We start from the raw sequence: 14,524 nt of genomic DNA, 5'->3' as shown, positions 1-14,524 counted from the left end.
AAAGACGCAGCAGGAAGCGCTTATGGCTGATTGCGTGGCGTTCTTTTCAAAGCCGATTACCTTATTCATACCAGTGCTCAAAACACGCGTGAACGGCCAGATAATTAATTGGCCAAAAACATTACGCACGTAATAACACGCCAAACGAAGACAAAAGTCCAAACGATAATTATTGCACCGGAGAACGGGTCTCGTTTCCTTTGATCAGCAAAATGACCCGATTCGTATCATATTAAGTTCCAAATGAATGTGGGTCACAAGTCTGAAATAAGTTCTGAGTCTGGATGGGTGCGAACACCTCCTCCGTGTGTTAACCGCTGTTAGGTCTCAGGGCACGGCGTTTCATTCATTTAAGGTTTTGAGCAAACTTGAGCTGAACACGATTCGTGAGTTAGCTGTGGTACGCATCTAAAAACACATTTATTTTCGTGTCTAGGCACACATCAAAGGCTTAATATCACCACTTAGGTTGCGGTCATGCTGTTAAAAAGACTATAAAAATGCACATTTTGCTTCTGATGAATCATGCTGTGAAGGCCACCGATGACCTCATCAGTCGCCTGCTTGCGTCACGGATTCTGGTGGACGGCCTTGCGCGAACGATTGAAGCTGGTGTATGCGCGATCGTGCGGAAAAGTTTCGGGACCGAAGAGAAGGTGGATCAAGGCCCCTCCAGCCGGCTTTCCCCTAGAACACTGCTAGGTTCATACTGGGAATGGCCTGCGAGTTGCAGGAGCCCACGCCGTTCGCGCCCACAGTGGACTCCACAAACGCCAGCGGCTGCACTTGCGTGAAGTCGTTTCCGAACTCGGGACCAAGCGTGTCGCACATCATGCGCGCCCAGCTGCTCTTCCTGATCTCCGCCAGCTGCGCGGCTGTAAAACTGTGCGGAAAGCCGCCGTTGTCGTAGAAGAAGCGGTCTCCGAAACGCACGTCGAAGAAACTGCTGCCCGATCAAGCACTGGAAGGTGGGCCCCACTTGAGCACCAGCGGCTCGCCGTTCAGCCAGACCGCCGATGAAGAGGTCCACATCTTGTGGGTCATCGTAGAGGGAGCGCAGCTGGTCGATGGCCCTGGAGTCCATAAGGCGGTTGAGGTCGCCCCAGCTGGAAACGGTGTCGCCCCTGCAGGCCTTCAGCACGGTCACGTACGTGGGGATTGCGTGATCACGTCCACGCTGGATGTTGAGCGCGATCAAGTCCAACCCAAACCGAAAGTTGGTCGTGAACAGCTGTTCATGGACACTGCTAATGATGTTGGCGTCGAATGTCTCGGGTCGCGTGGCCACCAGAGTCCGCGCGTGCTCGACGAATCTCTGTCCCACCACAGTCGGATTGAAGAACGTCCTGGTGAGGTTAATCGATTGGACGATATCGCCGTTGGCGTTGATCAGATGATACATGTCGCGCAGCATTGAGTGACCGAAGCGGAAGGCGGCGGTGGCAAACTCGTTGGAGGCGCTGGGGTCCACGTTTATGTCGTAGGAGGTGGAGAAGCCGGACGTTAACGGTAGCAGGTTGTGATTCCGGGCATAGTCGAACCCGACAATGATCGGCAGCCACTCGTTGTAGATGATGTGCTGCCACTCGGCGATCACGATCCGCCGCGCCTCCTGGAACAGCTTCTCGTCGTCCCAGTCGCGGTGGTTCTGCTTCAGTGCGCCTGCCACGCGGTTGTGCTCGCGTGTGAAGATGGTGTGCATGACGGTTAGTGCGCTCTGCTCGTTGACGCGCGACTCACCGCCACGGAAGCAAACGCTGGCGCCGTTCACGCACGGATCCTCCTCCGCGGCCTGTCGACGTTGGCGCGCTGAACGCTTCCCGCGTTGGAAGTACAGAGGGCCGGTGCCGGGGCCGACGGTGGGTCGCGGCGTGGTGCGCTGGCGGGTCGGCGTGCTGGACAGTGGCAACAGGTTGTTGTTGGAGGTGATCAACAGGCCGTTACTGAAGGTACGCAGTCCGTCCTGTTCCTCCTGCTCGCTGCCGTACAGGTTGGAAGCGTCCAGGTGTGAGGTGAGCTCATTGATGGGCGTAGAAGGGCGTGCGATGCAGTCCAGGGACGGTGCCGGCAGCGAGCGCACCAGACTCATGCAGCGCTGGCCGAACTGGCTGTAGAACGGGTCGTCGGCCGGGATGGAGATGGGGATGCACTGCGGGTGCAAGGGCGTCCCCGGCAGCGTGCGGCCGCCATCCTCGCAGCACTCGATGCTGCCAGCGGCGCCTAGGTTGAAGACAAGCGCGTGGTTGAAGTCATGGTCGATGAACTGGCCCCACTGCATCACGGACAGGGTGAAGCCATTGAGTTCGCTAGAAATGGTCTCCACCACGCGCTCGCTGATGAGTCGTGGACTCGGCAGCGGCCGGCCTGTCACGCTCCGCGAGCGGAGGGATGCGAAGCCATCATCGAACGTGCTCTCGAGCAGCCGCTTAAAGCCAGTCAGCGCACTGCCTTCGCGCGGACGCAGGAGGTTGTTACATTCTCCGTTCACTGTGCGGTAGATACGGCTCTGGCAGAACATGGGCTCTGCTACAGTGCAGTTGGGAAGGAGTGTGGGCTGCGCCGGAAACGCGCTGGCAGCGGCCTGTCCTTCCCCGAACCTGGAGACGAGTTCCACCGTGTCTCCGCCACTCTGCCTGTTGAGAGCTTGAAGCGCCAGCTGGTTTTGTAGGCCCCGCAGGCCGAGTTCCTGCACTGCCTGACTGGAACGGAAGTTGAGGTTGAAGACTCCCACTGCGGAGTCCCTGGACGCCGACTGGCCGCCCTGCTGTAGCTGGTTCTGGACGTCGCGCGTGGCTTCCCTGGCCGCCTCTTGCACGTCGCCGCCGCTGACAACCCTGAGTGCCTGGGTGACCGTCTGTCCACTGGAAAGAGGCCTTGCAGCAGCCCCCTCAGCACCAAACCGGTTCCCGAGCGAGAACTGTTGTAAGTTGATGCCGATATTCTTGCACGTGACGCCGGTCGAGCCGTCGCCCAGCTGGCACCTCTGGCCGCTGGTGCTAGCTGTGTCGGCCAGCGCCGCTGGGCACAGCACGAGTGGCCGGCAGTTGCCCCTCAGACCGCCGCTCGTGCCCGTGCCAGTGCCTCCAGTCCGCGGGCAGCAGTAGCCGCGTATGATGCCGAACACCCGGCAAGAGTCCGCGCCGGCGGCCCGCGCCTGCGGGCACTGTGAGGTCGGCAGACAGTTGCAGCCGGCGGCCCGAACTCCGTCCGAGCACAGCGCCGAGAGCAGCAGGACCTGCAACGGGGTCAGTTCGGGTCAGGTCAGACTGGCGCCCGGCGGTTTGCACATGGCGCAAAGCGGAGTCTCGGGGGCTGTGTTACTGTGGGAAAGGGAGGTATTTCGAAGAGGTGTGGTGGAACCAAAGTTGAAGCATTTAGATTAGGTGAATAGCATCGGTGGTTAGCACAGGTCTGGGACCAGGAATAGCAAGTGAACCGCGTGAATCATGCCATGGTTCGTAACTGTGAGCTTTTCTTTTTCCACATAGGCTCGAGGTCTGCAGGCGATGCACGTTGATGCCATGACGACAAAGACGTCATTCTGACAAGCTTGGAACACTAGCTGACATCCACGCCAAGGGGTGGAGAAGAAGCTCCGAGCAGTTAAGGCCGTTAGAAATTTTGGAAGAACGTGGGTACAATGTCAACGCTGAAGTAGGAGTGGCGAAAACAAATTAGTGCGGCCTATGTTTACAAGCGGCTAGTGGGCCGTTAAGGCCTTAATTACAAATAATTCCTGTGGAGTGTGGGTCTGGAGGTCAAGCGGCTGTCTAAACCACCCTCACTCAAACAAAACCCCATTTTCACCGATAGCAATCGGCTTACAGCTGTCACGGAGACTACCTAGTTTACGAGGGAGAGGGGGGATGTAGGACAGAGTCTGTTCCTAATGTTCTCCGCAATAAGTTCGAAACTGCTTTGAGCGTGGTGCAGGTATTTTCAACAGCGGAGTTTACGTCACTTTTAGATATGTTTTGAGGATGGACATTGCCTGATACGTTTGGTTTCTAGTCTTTTACCATGTTAGGGGCAATGCCGGAGATGGTTTGCTCAAAAGTAAACACTAAAGCTCATTTCTGAAAGGAAATACACTCCAAAGAGGCGTTATTGAACTGTTTAGTTCCTATGTAGCTGAGACGTAGCAGAGCGAGAAAGGGAAGCCGCACTGGTCAATGCAATAATCTAACCTTGAGGCTTTCGACCGGACTCAAAATATTTGCCACTGTTCAAACTGGCTAAAGTAAAAGAATATGACAGATCCCACAGCTTGTATTTTTAGATTCTTCGCAACAGACGAGGTCACCGATCTAGAGTCAAGTCAATTCCTAATACTTTTCGTAATTTATGCGAATTTGAACACATTTTTGTGCGGGTTTGGTGTTGGTACATGAGGAAAAGAGCACTATCTTAAATGCAAACCATTATATGGCCACATAATGCATGACCTTGACCTTGGCCATGATCTTTCTATTTGGGTGTCTTCTGCAAAACACATGCTGAACTCCAATTCTGTAGCTATATGTTGTAATTTTGGACGCAGCGTTCGACAACTTCATCAAAAACATGTTGTGGTATCATTTTAATGCCTAATGGGGTAACAATAGGTCATTTGACGACAAGAGATGACATAGAAAGCCGGCATTGGTGCGGTCTAATAGGATGTTTGACCGGTAGCCGTCCAGCTACGTAGCAGTCAATCCCCACACATTAACTCATCCGGTAATTTATAGAAAACATCCAACCAGAGAGTTTAAAAATCAACCGCTCAATTCATTTCCACAGATACACTTACCGTTTATAATTAAAAATAAATCTATAACTGGTGTAGTTCATTTATCAGAACAGTTGAAATGCATCTCTTGTTGAAGTTTAATATCAACTGGAAGGTAAAGTATTGGGTTTTGAGCTGAAATAGCCATTTTTAATGCTTTTTTCCTGACGTTTACAGTCATGCCCCTTTCAAAGGGGCTGATCTACATTGGCATGGGGTTTTCAACTGAGGTAGGGACGTTGAATATAGTTCAATGCAACTCAGAGTCATGCCCTCATTTAACTTTAAACTCCTTCATTTCTTATTTTGACGCACGCGAATTTGTGCAGACATTTCGCGGAGCTTACTTGAAGGTCATCCATACATTCATCATGCCATAGAAACGGCACGCAAGCTCCGCTACGCAAGTGGCCATGATTTTTGACTGGCGTACGTCAGCACGATCCGCGACATCAACGTACGACAGTTGGTCTTCAACAAGATCAAGTTGGTCTTCAACAAGACGCGTTGCGTGCAAATTTCGAACACAAATCACATTTTTTGAACATAACATGACAATTTGGAAGCCTCTACTAGTTATGCCAGAAATGCGACTGAGGATCAAATAACTGAAGAATAGCGCCGGAATGGAGCATATGAATGCGAGTGAAAAAGCATAAAAGCACAGAAAATATGCAAGAACACCACAAAACGGGCCAAAACACACGCATACAACCAAATTGGGGTTCGGCAAACACGCACCAGTTAACAAGCCACTGCTTAACAAGTTGAAGTACTACCAGAAGTTTAAGCAAGAAGTCCGTCCGTCCTCCACAACGGCAGTTCTGACACAGCCAGTCTGGAAGCGACTCTGAACGCGCAAAAACATCCAATGACGTAAAAGCACACCAATAGTTACGAGCGAGTTATTTCATACATATGACGCTTGCCCCTAACACCGTCAAATGTAGAACATTATGTTAAAATCTAGGAGGATGTTCCATATTTGAAGATATTAAAGCAAGCACAACATATGATGAAATAACCTCACTTGTATCTTTTGGTATACATTTTAGTGGACAAGACTACCGCAGACCAGAGCATTTATCTTTGTAGTAAATATGTTCCTCAATACGTAACTGCTTTATTATCATTAAACGTTGGCATGAACTTAGGATGATGTCAAACTGGCCATGCTAAATTGCCGCCCTAGCACTCACATGTAGTACTTCAACTCGACGAATTATGTCTATGGCGGTTTTGGATGTGGCTGCTGAGCGAGCTGTTCATTATGTGCTCGCGCTTTTGCCCTTTCTCGTGGTATTCTTGTCTATCCAAACGTGATTTGAAGAAATTTGCTTAAATCCCATGCTCGGTTATGGCGATGTTCTTAAAGGGAGTGTCCGTTCTTAAAGAGAGTGTCCACAGACCTGCCATTTTTAATACCTAAACCCTTCAAGTTTCTGAGCTACACGCCCTCGAAAATGTGCAGACTATTTCAGGGAGACTACTTTAAGGGCACTCAGACATCCATGACACCACCATAACGTCACTTAAACACGGTCATCTCACTAGCCATGCGGTGGCCCTGCAAACAAAACTGTCAACGGGTTCATATATGGCGTTCGTGAGCACAATCTCTACATATAACTGCCGTCAATTGACCCTCGATCAATGTTGTGCAAGGCACGATGATATAGTCCAACCATTTGAAAAAGAAACTGTGCTATTTAATCAATTTTTCAACAAGTAAATTAAGACATTGTGCTGTCCAGAGCATTTTTCTACTTAAAGGTGTACTAATAGTTATAAGTGAGCATGTTGCATGCTACCTGATGCTTGCTTCAAGATCTTCAAATGCTGAACATTCCCTTTAACATGATGAATACGAGGTAGATGTTTGCATTTCAACGCTCAATACACAGATGTATGCAAAGTTTTGCGTACGGACTATGTCAAACAAATTTGATCTCTGGCGAACAATTTCACATACAATTTTGGGCCGACATCAGACATCGAACTATCAACATTTTCTTACGTTCTCTCATGAAACGCACATTATCCTCGATTAGATTCGTGCCCGAACATTTGAGTACCAGCACTTACAATATACAAGCTTACGACAGTCTCCATGCGAGTTTTTAAGCGTACGGACATTTTCGTTACGAACTTTTTCCTGATGGGCATTACACCATACAATTTTTACACGTACGTCCTTTTGTCACTACCAACTTCTCCCTAATACCTTGCGCTCTTTATCCTGACGAACATCACGCGCAGGTACTTAAGCTTACGAACAAATGTCATCCGCACTTTTATACGGATTTTTATCCGCAACCCATTCCTCCGGTCCGTCAAGGTGAGAACAGGCACCACGTTCGCCTGGCGGGCCTCTAAAATGTCGCCAGTCAGCTGTGAGCCTGCAGCGTGGCGCGGTGCCGGGCCAGGGTCACACCGAGGCGCCCGTAATGTATGCGCTAGCCAAACGGGTTTTCCAGCAGCAGCCGAGAGGCGCACTTCACCGTCTGCTACGTGTTGTTTACAGCTGTGACTTGAAGGATTGCTGAGTTCGGCTCCGCAGCACCACACGAGGACGTCGGCCAGTGCATCTTCGCGGCGTAGAGCAAAGATGATGAAGAAGGTGAGAGAAGATGAAGATTTTTTTACACATGAAAACCTCGCATTTGGTACACAGCTATATATTGTGATGATAGTTTGTAAACAAACCAAATTGATGCATGCAAGCGGCTTGAGTCGATGACGTTCTCTGGCTTGAAGCAGGGCAATAGAACACTGGCCACTCCAAAGTTTTGACTAGTAGGTGTCAACGCATGCTATAAGTATGCCAGAATCGGGATAAACACCATATTTAGTATGCTGTACCAAAAGTTGGCAGTGCTGTGCTAAAGGCATCTTTGGTTTGCTTGCGACGATTAGTTGCAATCATGTTTCTCAGTCGCAAAACGCTTAAAGTGCAGTGCGGTAGTGGGAATAGTGGTTGAAGGATCAGATTGTGTTCAAGTAATTTCAGATGCCTCTAAGCTGATCGCATGTATATCGTTGTTTGCCAAGTCACATTGTGTCTCAGTTTGCATGAAATGACTCATTTAAACATTCTGCATAAAAACTGATCTTGTAGTGATCCAGTTACTGCGCAACGAGCCGGTTATGAATATTGTGACCTGAGCTACCGGCTGTTGAGTGTTCGTGGAGTGCTGCATGCAAAGTGATTGGTCATGGTGTGCTCAGGTATATTTATGTTGGACCTAAGGATTTTGTTTGTTTTGAATATATGAATACTGAGATTGTTGTCTGATTGGCATTTGAACATTCTACATATGCAATGATAGCCTTTATCCACAGATGTGTGACGACCATGAAATGGGCCATCCAACAATTATGCCAGTTCAGCACAGCTGTGTGGTTGCATTAGATTCATTTATTGAGAAATGAATGACACTTGGCAATGGCAACGGATGTTCTTCGCAACTTTTAGGTAGAATGTTGGAAGAAGTAAAAAGTCTACAGCGCGGGGAGGGGCACGGGTGGCAGGAGGCGGGAATACTTCCTATCGGAAGACGGATTCTTAACGCTACCAAACCTAAATGAGCGTTTGCTTCGGAAAATCAAATACATTGTTGAAAAATCAAGACTGCGCGTACGCTTAGCTTGGAAAAAACAATGAGCTTAAAAAGTCTCTGGTGAAATCTTTCATCTCGAAGTTTAAGTGTCCGGGTGGCAACAGATGTCATCTATGCAGTTCCGGGTTTCAAGGGGTTTGCACGCCAAAAACGTGGTTTACGAAATCAAGTGTAAGCTGTGTGAAAAACATGGAAGGGACATAGTCTATGTCGGGGAGTCCATGCGCCTTATTCGTTTGATATCTAATGAACACCTGCGAGACCCTAAAAACAAAACAGGGATACTCCTCTTGGTGACCATTTTTTGGCAAAACACGCTGAGGCTGAAATCGAGGGAAGTAGGGGCCCTATGCCCCTTTAAGAGCTCAAAGTTGTCTACAGAGCACAGGACCACCCAAACAGGAAAATAAGTGAATGTTTTCTTATAGAAAGTCGGCAACCAAATCTTTTGTCGTTTATTTGTGTTTTTGGGCGCGTCGACTGCAATGGTCATTTTGCTCCCAAGCCACCAAATATTAACATACAGGGCTCATCATGGCCAATTATGCGAACGTGATATGTGCCCCTATGTGTGATGTGTGCTAGCTTAAAATCGTTAGCATGTGTAATAGCCTGACGCGTGATGTGCGATGTCTGTTCAATTGAAATCGTTTGCATGTATAAGTGGTGAGCGATGTGTGATGCCTGTTTATCTCAACTCGCTTGCATGTTCGAATGAACCGCGGTGAGTGAAGCCCATTTTTTAAAATTCGTTTGGATGTACACGTATGTTCGGGCACTCTTATTCTTAGATAGGCACTGTATCTTGGCAATAAATGGCAACCGCTCTTTGTCTAACCCCCTGAATGTTGGTATCCTGTAAAAACTGTGGCTTTTTTTGAACCTGAGAAATCGAGTAGGATCATAGGCAGGCAATTTTGAATCCACTTCTGCTATTTTTTCGAGAAAGGCACGTTGCTGAAATATCAACCTAACGATATATCCTTTCTCCTGTCTTTTTCCAGGAATGGGGCTAATACCACTGTCTTATCTTAGCATCAGATATGCTGAAATGAGCTCATTTATAACTACTAGCATACTTTTAAGTTGAAAAGACTGCTCTAGACAAAGCCATTGTTATCCCCTCGTCTGATGGCGTCATTGTACCTTGCACGACATGGATTGAGAGTCAGTTGATGACTGTTATCTCTGGAAATCGTGCTCACAGACGCTAGATATGAATGACTCGACAATTATCTTTGCAGTAGCCTCGATCGCCGCATGACCGACGGAATGACAGAGTTTGAATGACGTTATAATGGCGTCGTGGATACCCGCGCGACCTTGATATGGTCTGCACGAAACAGTCCGCACATTTTCGCGGGCGTGTGGCTCAGAAACTGGAAGGGTTTAGGTCTGAGGAGGGCGGGGCTGTGAGCTGTACCGAATGATCCTCAAAATGGTCATTCCATTTCAAAACTCCATAGCAATGTGTAACAGTCCCCTTAATCTTCACTGTCCGGCTGACGGCGGGCGTTTCGTTTCGACGCGGCGGCCGTTTCGGAGCTGAGCTTTCTTGAAGAAACTGCAGCGCAAATATTAGATTATTTATCACGATTTGTGCAGAACTGGAGACGGAGACGGCGAACGCTTTGGACAACACTGAGGGTTAGTTCTTGGGACTGCATGCGCGTTGATTTTAGAGGTGCTGCAATATAGGAATCGCTTCAACTTCAACTTCAGCATGATTGCGTTTGCCTTCGGAAACCTTTGTTTGAGGAACTTGGACTAGTTTAGATGTTTCGCGATGAGCGGTTCGCCTTATCCCTGACATGCCTGCGAAGTGTTTTGTGCGGATAAAGTGATAGACACTGCAACTATCCTTGAACGACGTGGCAGGTTTCAAGCTTTTTGCATCGACTTTCTCGCAGGGCAGATGCAGATGGTTTGCGTAGGTTTTGTTTTCTTTATTCTTGCATGCGGAAGTCCCGCCGTGCGTAAATTAGAATTGCTGTAAAAATTGCGAGAAAACTAAGTCTGAGTGGGGGCTAAACAATGGTGAAGGTAATCTTAAAGGATTGAAATCAGGCTATCGTAATCAAATTAGCACTTTATAGACCCCTCTGGTTGTCTTAAGAAGTAAACGTTGTAACGACAGTGCAGAAGACAGAATTTACTAGCTGACAAACTCGGTCAGACAGGCATTAGTGGGCATTAACGCATGTTGCCTGTGGTGTGTCATGGCAGGTCAAAGGAATGAAGGTGATTTCTGGATTCACCCGTACGCTTCCATGGCTACCTGATACGTGCCATTGATGTTTAGGTCGTATTGCCTTCAAGTGGTCAAAGCTGGTAGCAAAGGTTACGTACTTGTTTCACGTGTTTGGCCAAATTCAGGAAAAACGCTTTCAGAGGTTAGAATGACCTAGCTTTTTAACTGCAAACTTGCTTGAGTTGTTAACTGTGACGCCATATTCCAGTTCCTCGATAACAAAGACGTCGACGTGCTTCTTATTTTCACTTCGTGAGGATCACAAGGGGTCATTGACCCAAGCTGACCTCGATCAACCATTGCTTTGAGGACCCCCGTTATCTAGGATAGTTTTGTGCACCGATTTTAACAGCAATTTTCCCAATGACCGCGAACGTTTTTAATATGATGGTCATATCTCACCATCACATTACGCCATTGACTATAATTGAGCCCAAATGGCCTTTGCTTAGAAAAGATATGACGGATAAAGCCCGTTGCGTGAGTAAGTCTATCGCCATTTCGCCACTTTGCACGGCAATCGCGAGTTTAAAAGAGTTTGAACTTGATTGATATTATTTGTCCCGAAGGTCACGGTCCTTTTCAGCCAAGTACCCGGGTGGGTGTTCAAAGATCAAACATCAGGTGGCGACGATTGGGAGCTAAATACATGCAAGATAACCTGTATAGATGTATGTCTGCATATAACATACGAGTATGGTGATATATATAGATATAGATATATAGATATATAGATATAGATACATATATATATAGATATATAGATATATAGATATATATATATATATATATATATATCTATATCTATATCTGTATCTATATCTATATCTATATCTATATCTATATCTATATCTATACCTATATCTACATATAATATATATATATATGTGTGTGTGTGTGTGTGTGTGTGTGTGTGTGTGTGTGTGTGTGTGTGTGTGTGTGTGTGTGTGTGTGTGTGTGTGTGTGTGTGTGTGTGTGTGTGTGTGTCGCTGATATCACCGCTTTGGGTGTTAATTGGATCAAATTAGCACCTTATAGCATCGTGCTTGAGCACTTCAACAAAAATTCACATTTGCATTGCTTAAATAGCGGCATGCTAAGCGGACGCCAGCCATTGTGAGCTTAGCTAGAGGAGCTTCGCATGATGTGCAACCACGGGCTCAGAAAAAGGCATCTTGATAAGCAAAGCAGCGCGCCACTGTAGGAGCGCTACCGCGACGTTAGTCGCGCAGCCGCTGCATCTCGCCTTTGTCTCGCGTTGCTTACCGTGCAAAGGAGGGTGATTCTCATGGTGAGCCGACAGTGGTCCTGATGTGACCCGAGTGCCGTCTAACACGTCCCGGTCCCGCAGGGTCCCACCGTCCCGACCTGACGCGCGCTCGTGTGGCGCCGCGCTGGCGGCTGCAGGTACGCGTTCGCTGTGTTGGCGCACTGGCGACGGTTGGTGGCTTTATAGGGGACCAGCCAGCTGAGCCGCGTGCCCGCGGGCGTGGATTGCCCCGGCGCCCCAGAGCCGCGCTGATCCGACGGGGTTTCCGCTGCAGAGACGGCTGGGGCTCGGGCTCCGGCCAGGCGCTGCGGGTGGGGAGTCACGGATCTGGCGACCCGGCTGATGACGACTTGGGCTCGGGCTCCGGCCCGGCGCTGCGAGTGGCGGGTCACGGATCGGGTGACCCGGCTGATGACGGCTTGGGCTCGGGTGCACGGTCGGGTGCGCTGCGGGTGGAGAGTCACGGATCGAGTGACCCGGGTGATGACGGCTTGGGCTCGGGCTCCGGCCCGGCGCTGCGGGTGGGGGGTCACGAGTCGGGCGACCCGGCTGATGACGGCTTGGGCTCGGGTGCACGGGCCGGTGCGCTGCGGGTGGGGAGTCACGGATCGAGTGACTCGGCTGATGACGGCTTGGGCTCGGGCTCCGGCCCGACGCTGCGGGTGGGGGGTCACGGATTGGGCGACCCGGCTGATGACGGCTTGGGCTCGGGCTCCGGCCCGGCGCTGCGGGTGGAGAGTCACGGATCGGGCGACCCGGCTGATGATCCGTCTTGCAGGCTGGGATCAGTACAATGCTATTCTTGACCGGTCTGCACGTAAGATGCTGATGTTTTTAGCCATGGATGCCCGTTTGAGTCTACGAAGCGTGCACGCCGCGCACAAACGTGGACCATTCGCTTTAAAAGTCAGCTTACTCGTATTCTGAGGCTACGCAACTGGTAGGGCAGGCATGACCATACAGAAGCATGGGTCAGCTGGCGACTTGGGGATAAGCTTTTGAAGATAAAGCTTACTAATTCTTGTGAACCCAGTGGAAAATATGTGATATCTGTTCTCGCAGTTAAATATAAACAAGAAAGGCCTTAACATGGCTTTTTGCCATGATGAGTGCAGAATGCATACGCTGACGGTGTTTGACCTCCGGCGCACCAGTATATACTGGTTAGACGACGTTGTCAAACAAATATCGACGTTCACCTGTGGTTATGACCACTAGCGTTAGCGATCCATTCGTGATCATAAGTACAGTTTGATAACTCTACTATTGACAATATAACCAATGTTTGCTTGATAAATTCGTTAAATACGCGCTGGGTGTGTAAGCGGGTCGGGGTGGGATAGACATATGCTTTGTTCCCAGTTTGTTTTCCACAGGTTCAGTTGACGAAACAAAATCCTGGATCATGGCTCTCACTGGTTCTTTCAACAAAATAAAGACCTGGACCCTGGTTCCTGCCCGTTCCTTAAAAAAATCAAGATTCTGGATCTTGGTTTTCATCGGTTCTTTCGGCAAAACAGACGCCAGATCCTAATTCTCACTAATTCTTTCGACAAAATACAAACCTGAATCCTGGTTCGTGCTGTTTTTCCATGAACCAGAATCCTGGGTCCTGGTTCTCCCTGTTTTTTTCAACAAATTTAAATCCTGGCTCTCGGTTCCCAATGGTTCCTTCAACAAAGCCAAACTCTGGATCCTGGTTTCCGTTGGTTCTTTAGCCGCCAATGGGCCTGGCTCCTGGTTCAGGTTGGTTCGTGCCGATCTCGGGATCTCGTTTATCAAAAATCAATGTTGTTTTACGCTAAGCTTTGTACCCACTAGTTGGGAAACGTCTGAGGGGTCACATCGCCCCCCTCCCCCCCCCCCCGCCCGCCTATTACTCCGGGTTATGAAAAGCGGTGAACAAGGGCGGGCGTTAAGGGTGCGGCTCAGCTTCCCCCGACCAGAAAGTCTGCAAAAGGGACACTCGTACTGCAAACGTAGGAAGCTCTGTTTTAATGGTATTGCGCATAGCGTTTGGTTTTTTTCTGATACGCCCTTCTGTTGAACCGACCGCACACGTTCGTTATAAACTGGCAAGCCTTGGGCACTTACGTTGGGTCAAATGTTGCCGATATTTTGAAAGCGATTTGCTTACTTCATTTTTGTATTGCCGCTTTATGTCCATGATTGTTGGTGCCGTAATCAGTCAAAAGGTTTTGGTGCATCACAGCTTTCCAACGTGATCAAGGTATGAAAAATGTGTATAAAATGCTCCGCTATATTCCCCTGCAACAATTTAACTTGGATGGCAACTTAGTTTTTTAGTGTGATTTGAAGAGGGTGAAAATTGAAAACATTTCGCAAGTGAGCAGTTGGGCAAAGGTCAAAGGCCGGGCTGAATAAAGGCCAGGGGTGGGGCTCTGGGAAGTCGGTGCAGATGACTCAGCGCGTGCTCTGAGAAACCGGTACGGATAAACCAGCGCGTGCTTAAGGCCAAATCTGTAAACACATAAAAAGAAACTTGGAACGGCGCGTACAGCACGGCAATGCTGAGGTTTCCGGGTTTCCGGGTAATAGAAGGTCGAGTTAGCGATCTGCGAAAAAATGCTGCGAGAAGTCTGGTGGTTGTA

General features: G+C 49.0%; 1 protein-coding gene across 1 annotated transcript; it reads right to left on the bottom strand.

The window, feature by feature from the left end:
• Nucleotides 1–687: 687 nt before the first annotated feature.
• LOC119105464 (peroxidase-like) lies at nt 688–12,054 on the bottom strand. The gene is made up of 3 exons (XM_037228928.1): nt 11,909–12,054; nt 934–3,235; nt 688–875 (listed from the first exon to the last, which is right to left on the bottom strand). Exons 1-3 carry the CDS (start codon nt 11,930–11,932, stop codon nt 688–690), a joined length of 2,514 nt encoding a protein of 837 aa, XP_037084823.1. The 5' UTR covers nt 11,933–12,054.
• Nucleotides 12,055–14,524: the final 2,470 nt, after the last annotated feature.

This window comes from Pollicipes pollicipes, unplaced genomic scaffold (assembly GCF_011947565.3).
Source record: "Pollicipes pollicipes isolate AB1234 unplaced genomic scaffold, Ppol_2.1 Scaffold_6138;HRSCAF=7277_pilon_pilon_pilon, whole genome shotgun sequence".
Taxonomy (NCBI): Eukaryota; Metazoa; Arthropoda; class Thecostraca; order Pollicipedomorpha; family Pollicipedidae; genus Pollicipes; species Pollicipes pollicipes.
The sequence above is the reverse complement of the archived record's forward strand: the minus strand, read 5'-3'. Positions and strand labels throughout refer to the sequence as shown.

Excerpts from the sequence above, each read along its gene's own strand:
- LOC119105464 (XM_037228928.1), bottom strand. The coding sequence starts at position 11,932 with ATGAGAATCACCCTCCTTTGCACG. Across the intron at positions 3,236-11,908 it reads GAATCACCCTCCTTTGCACG|GTCCTGCTGCTCTCGGCGCT; the intron begins GTAAGCAACGCG and ends ACCCCGTTGCAG. Across the intron at positions 876-933 it reads CGGGCAGCAGTTTCTTCGAC|CCGCGCAGCTGGCGGAGATC; the intron begins GTGCGTTTCGGA and ends ACAGTTTTACAG.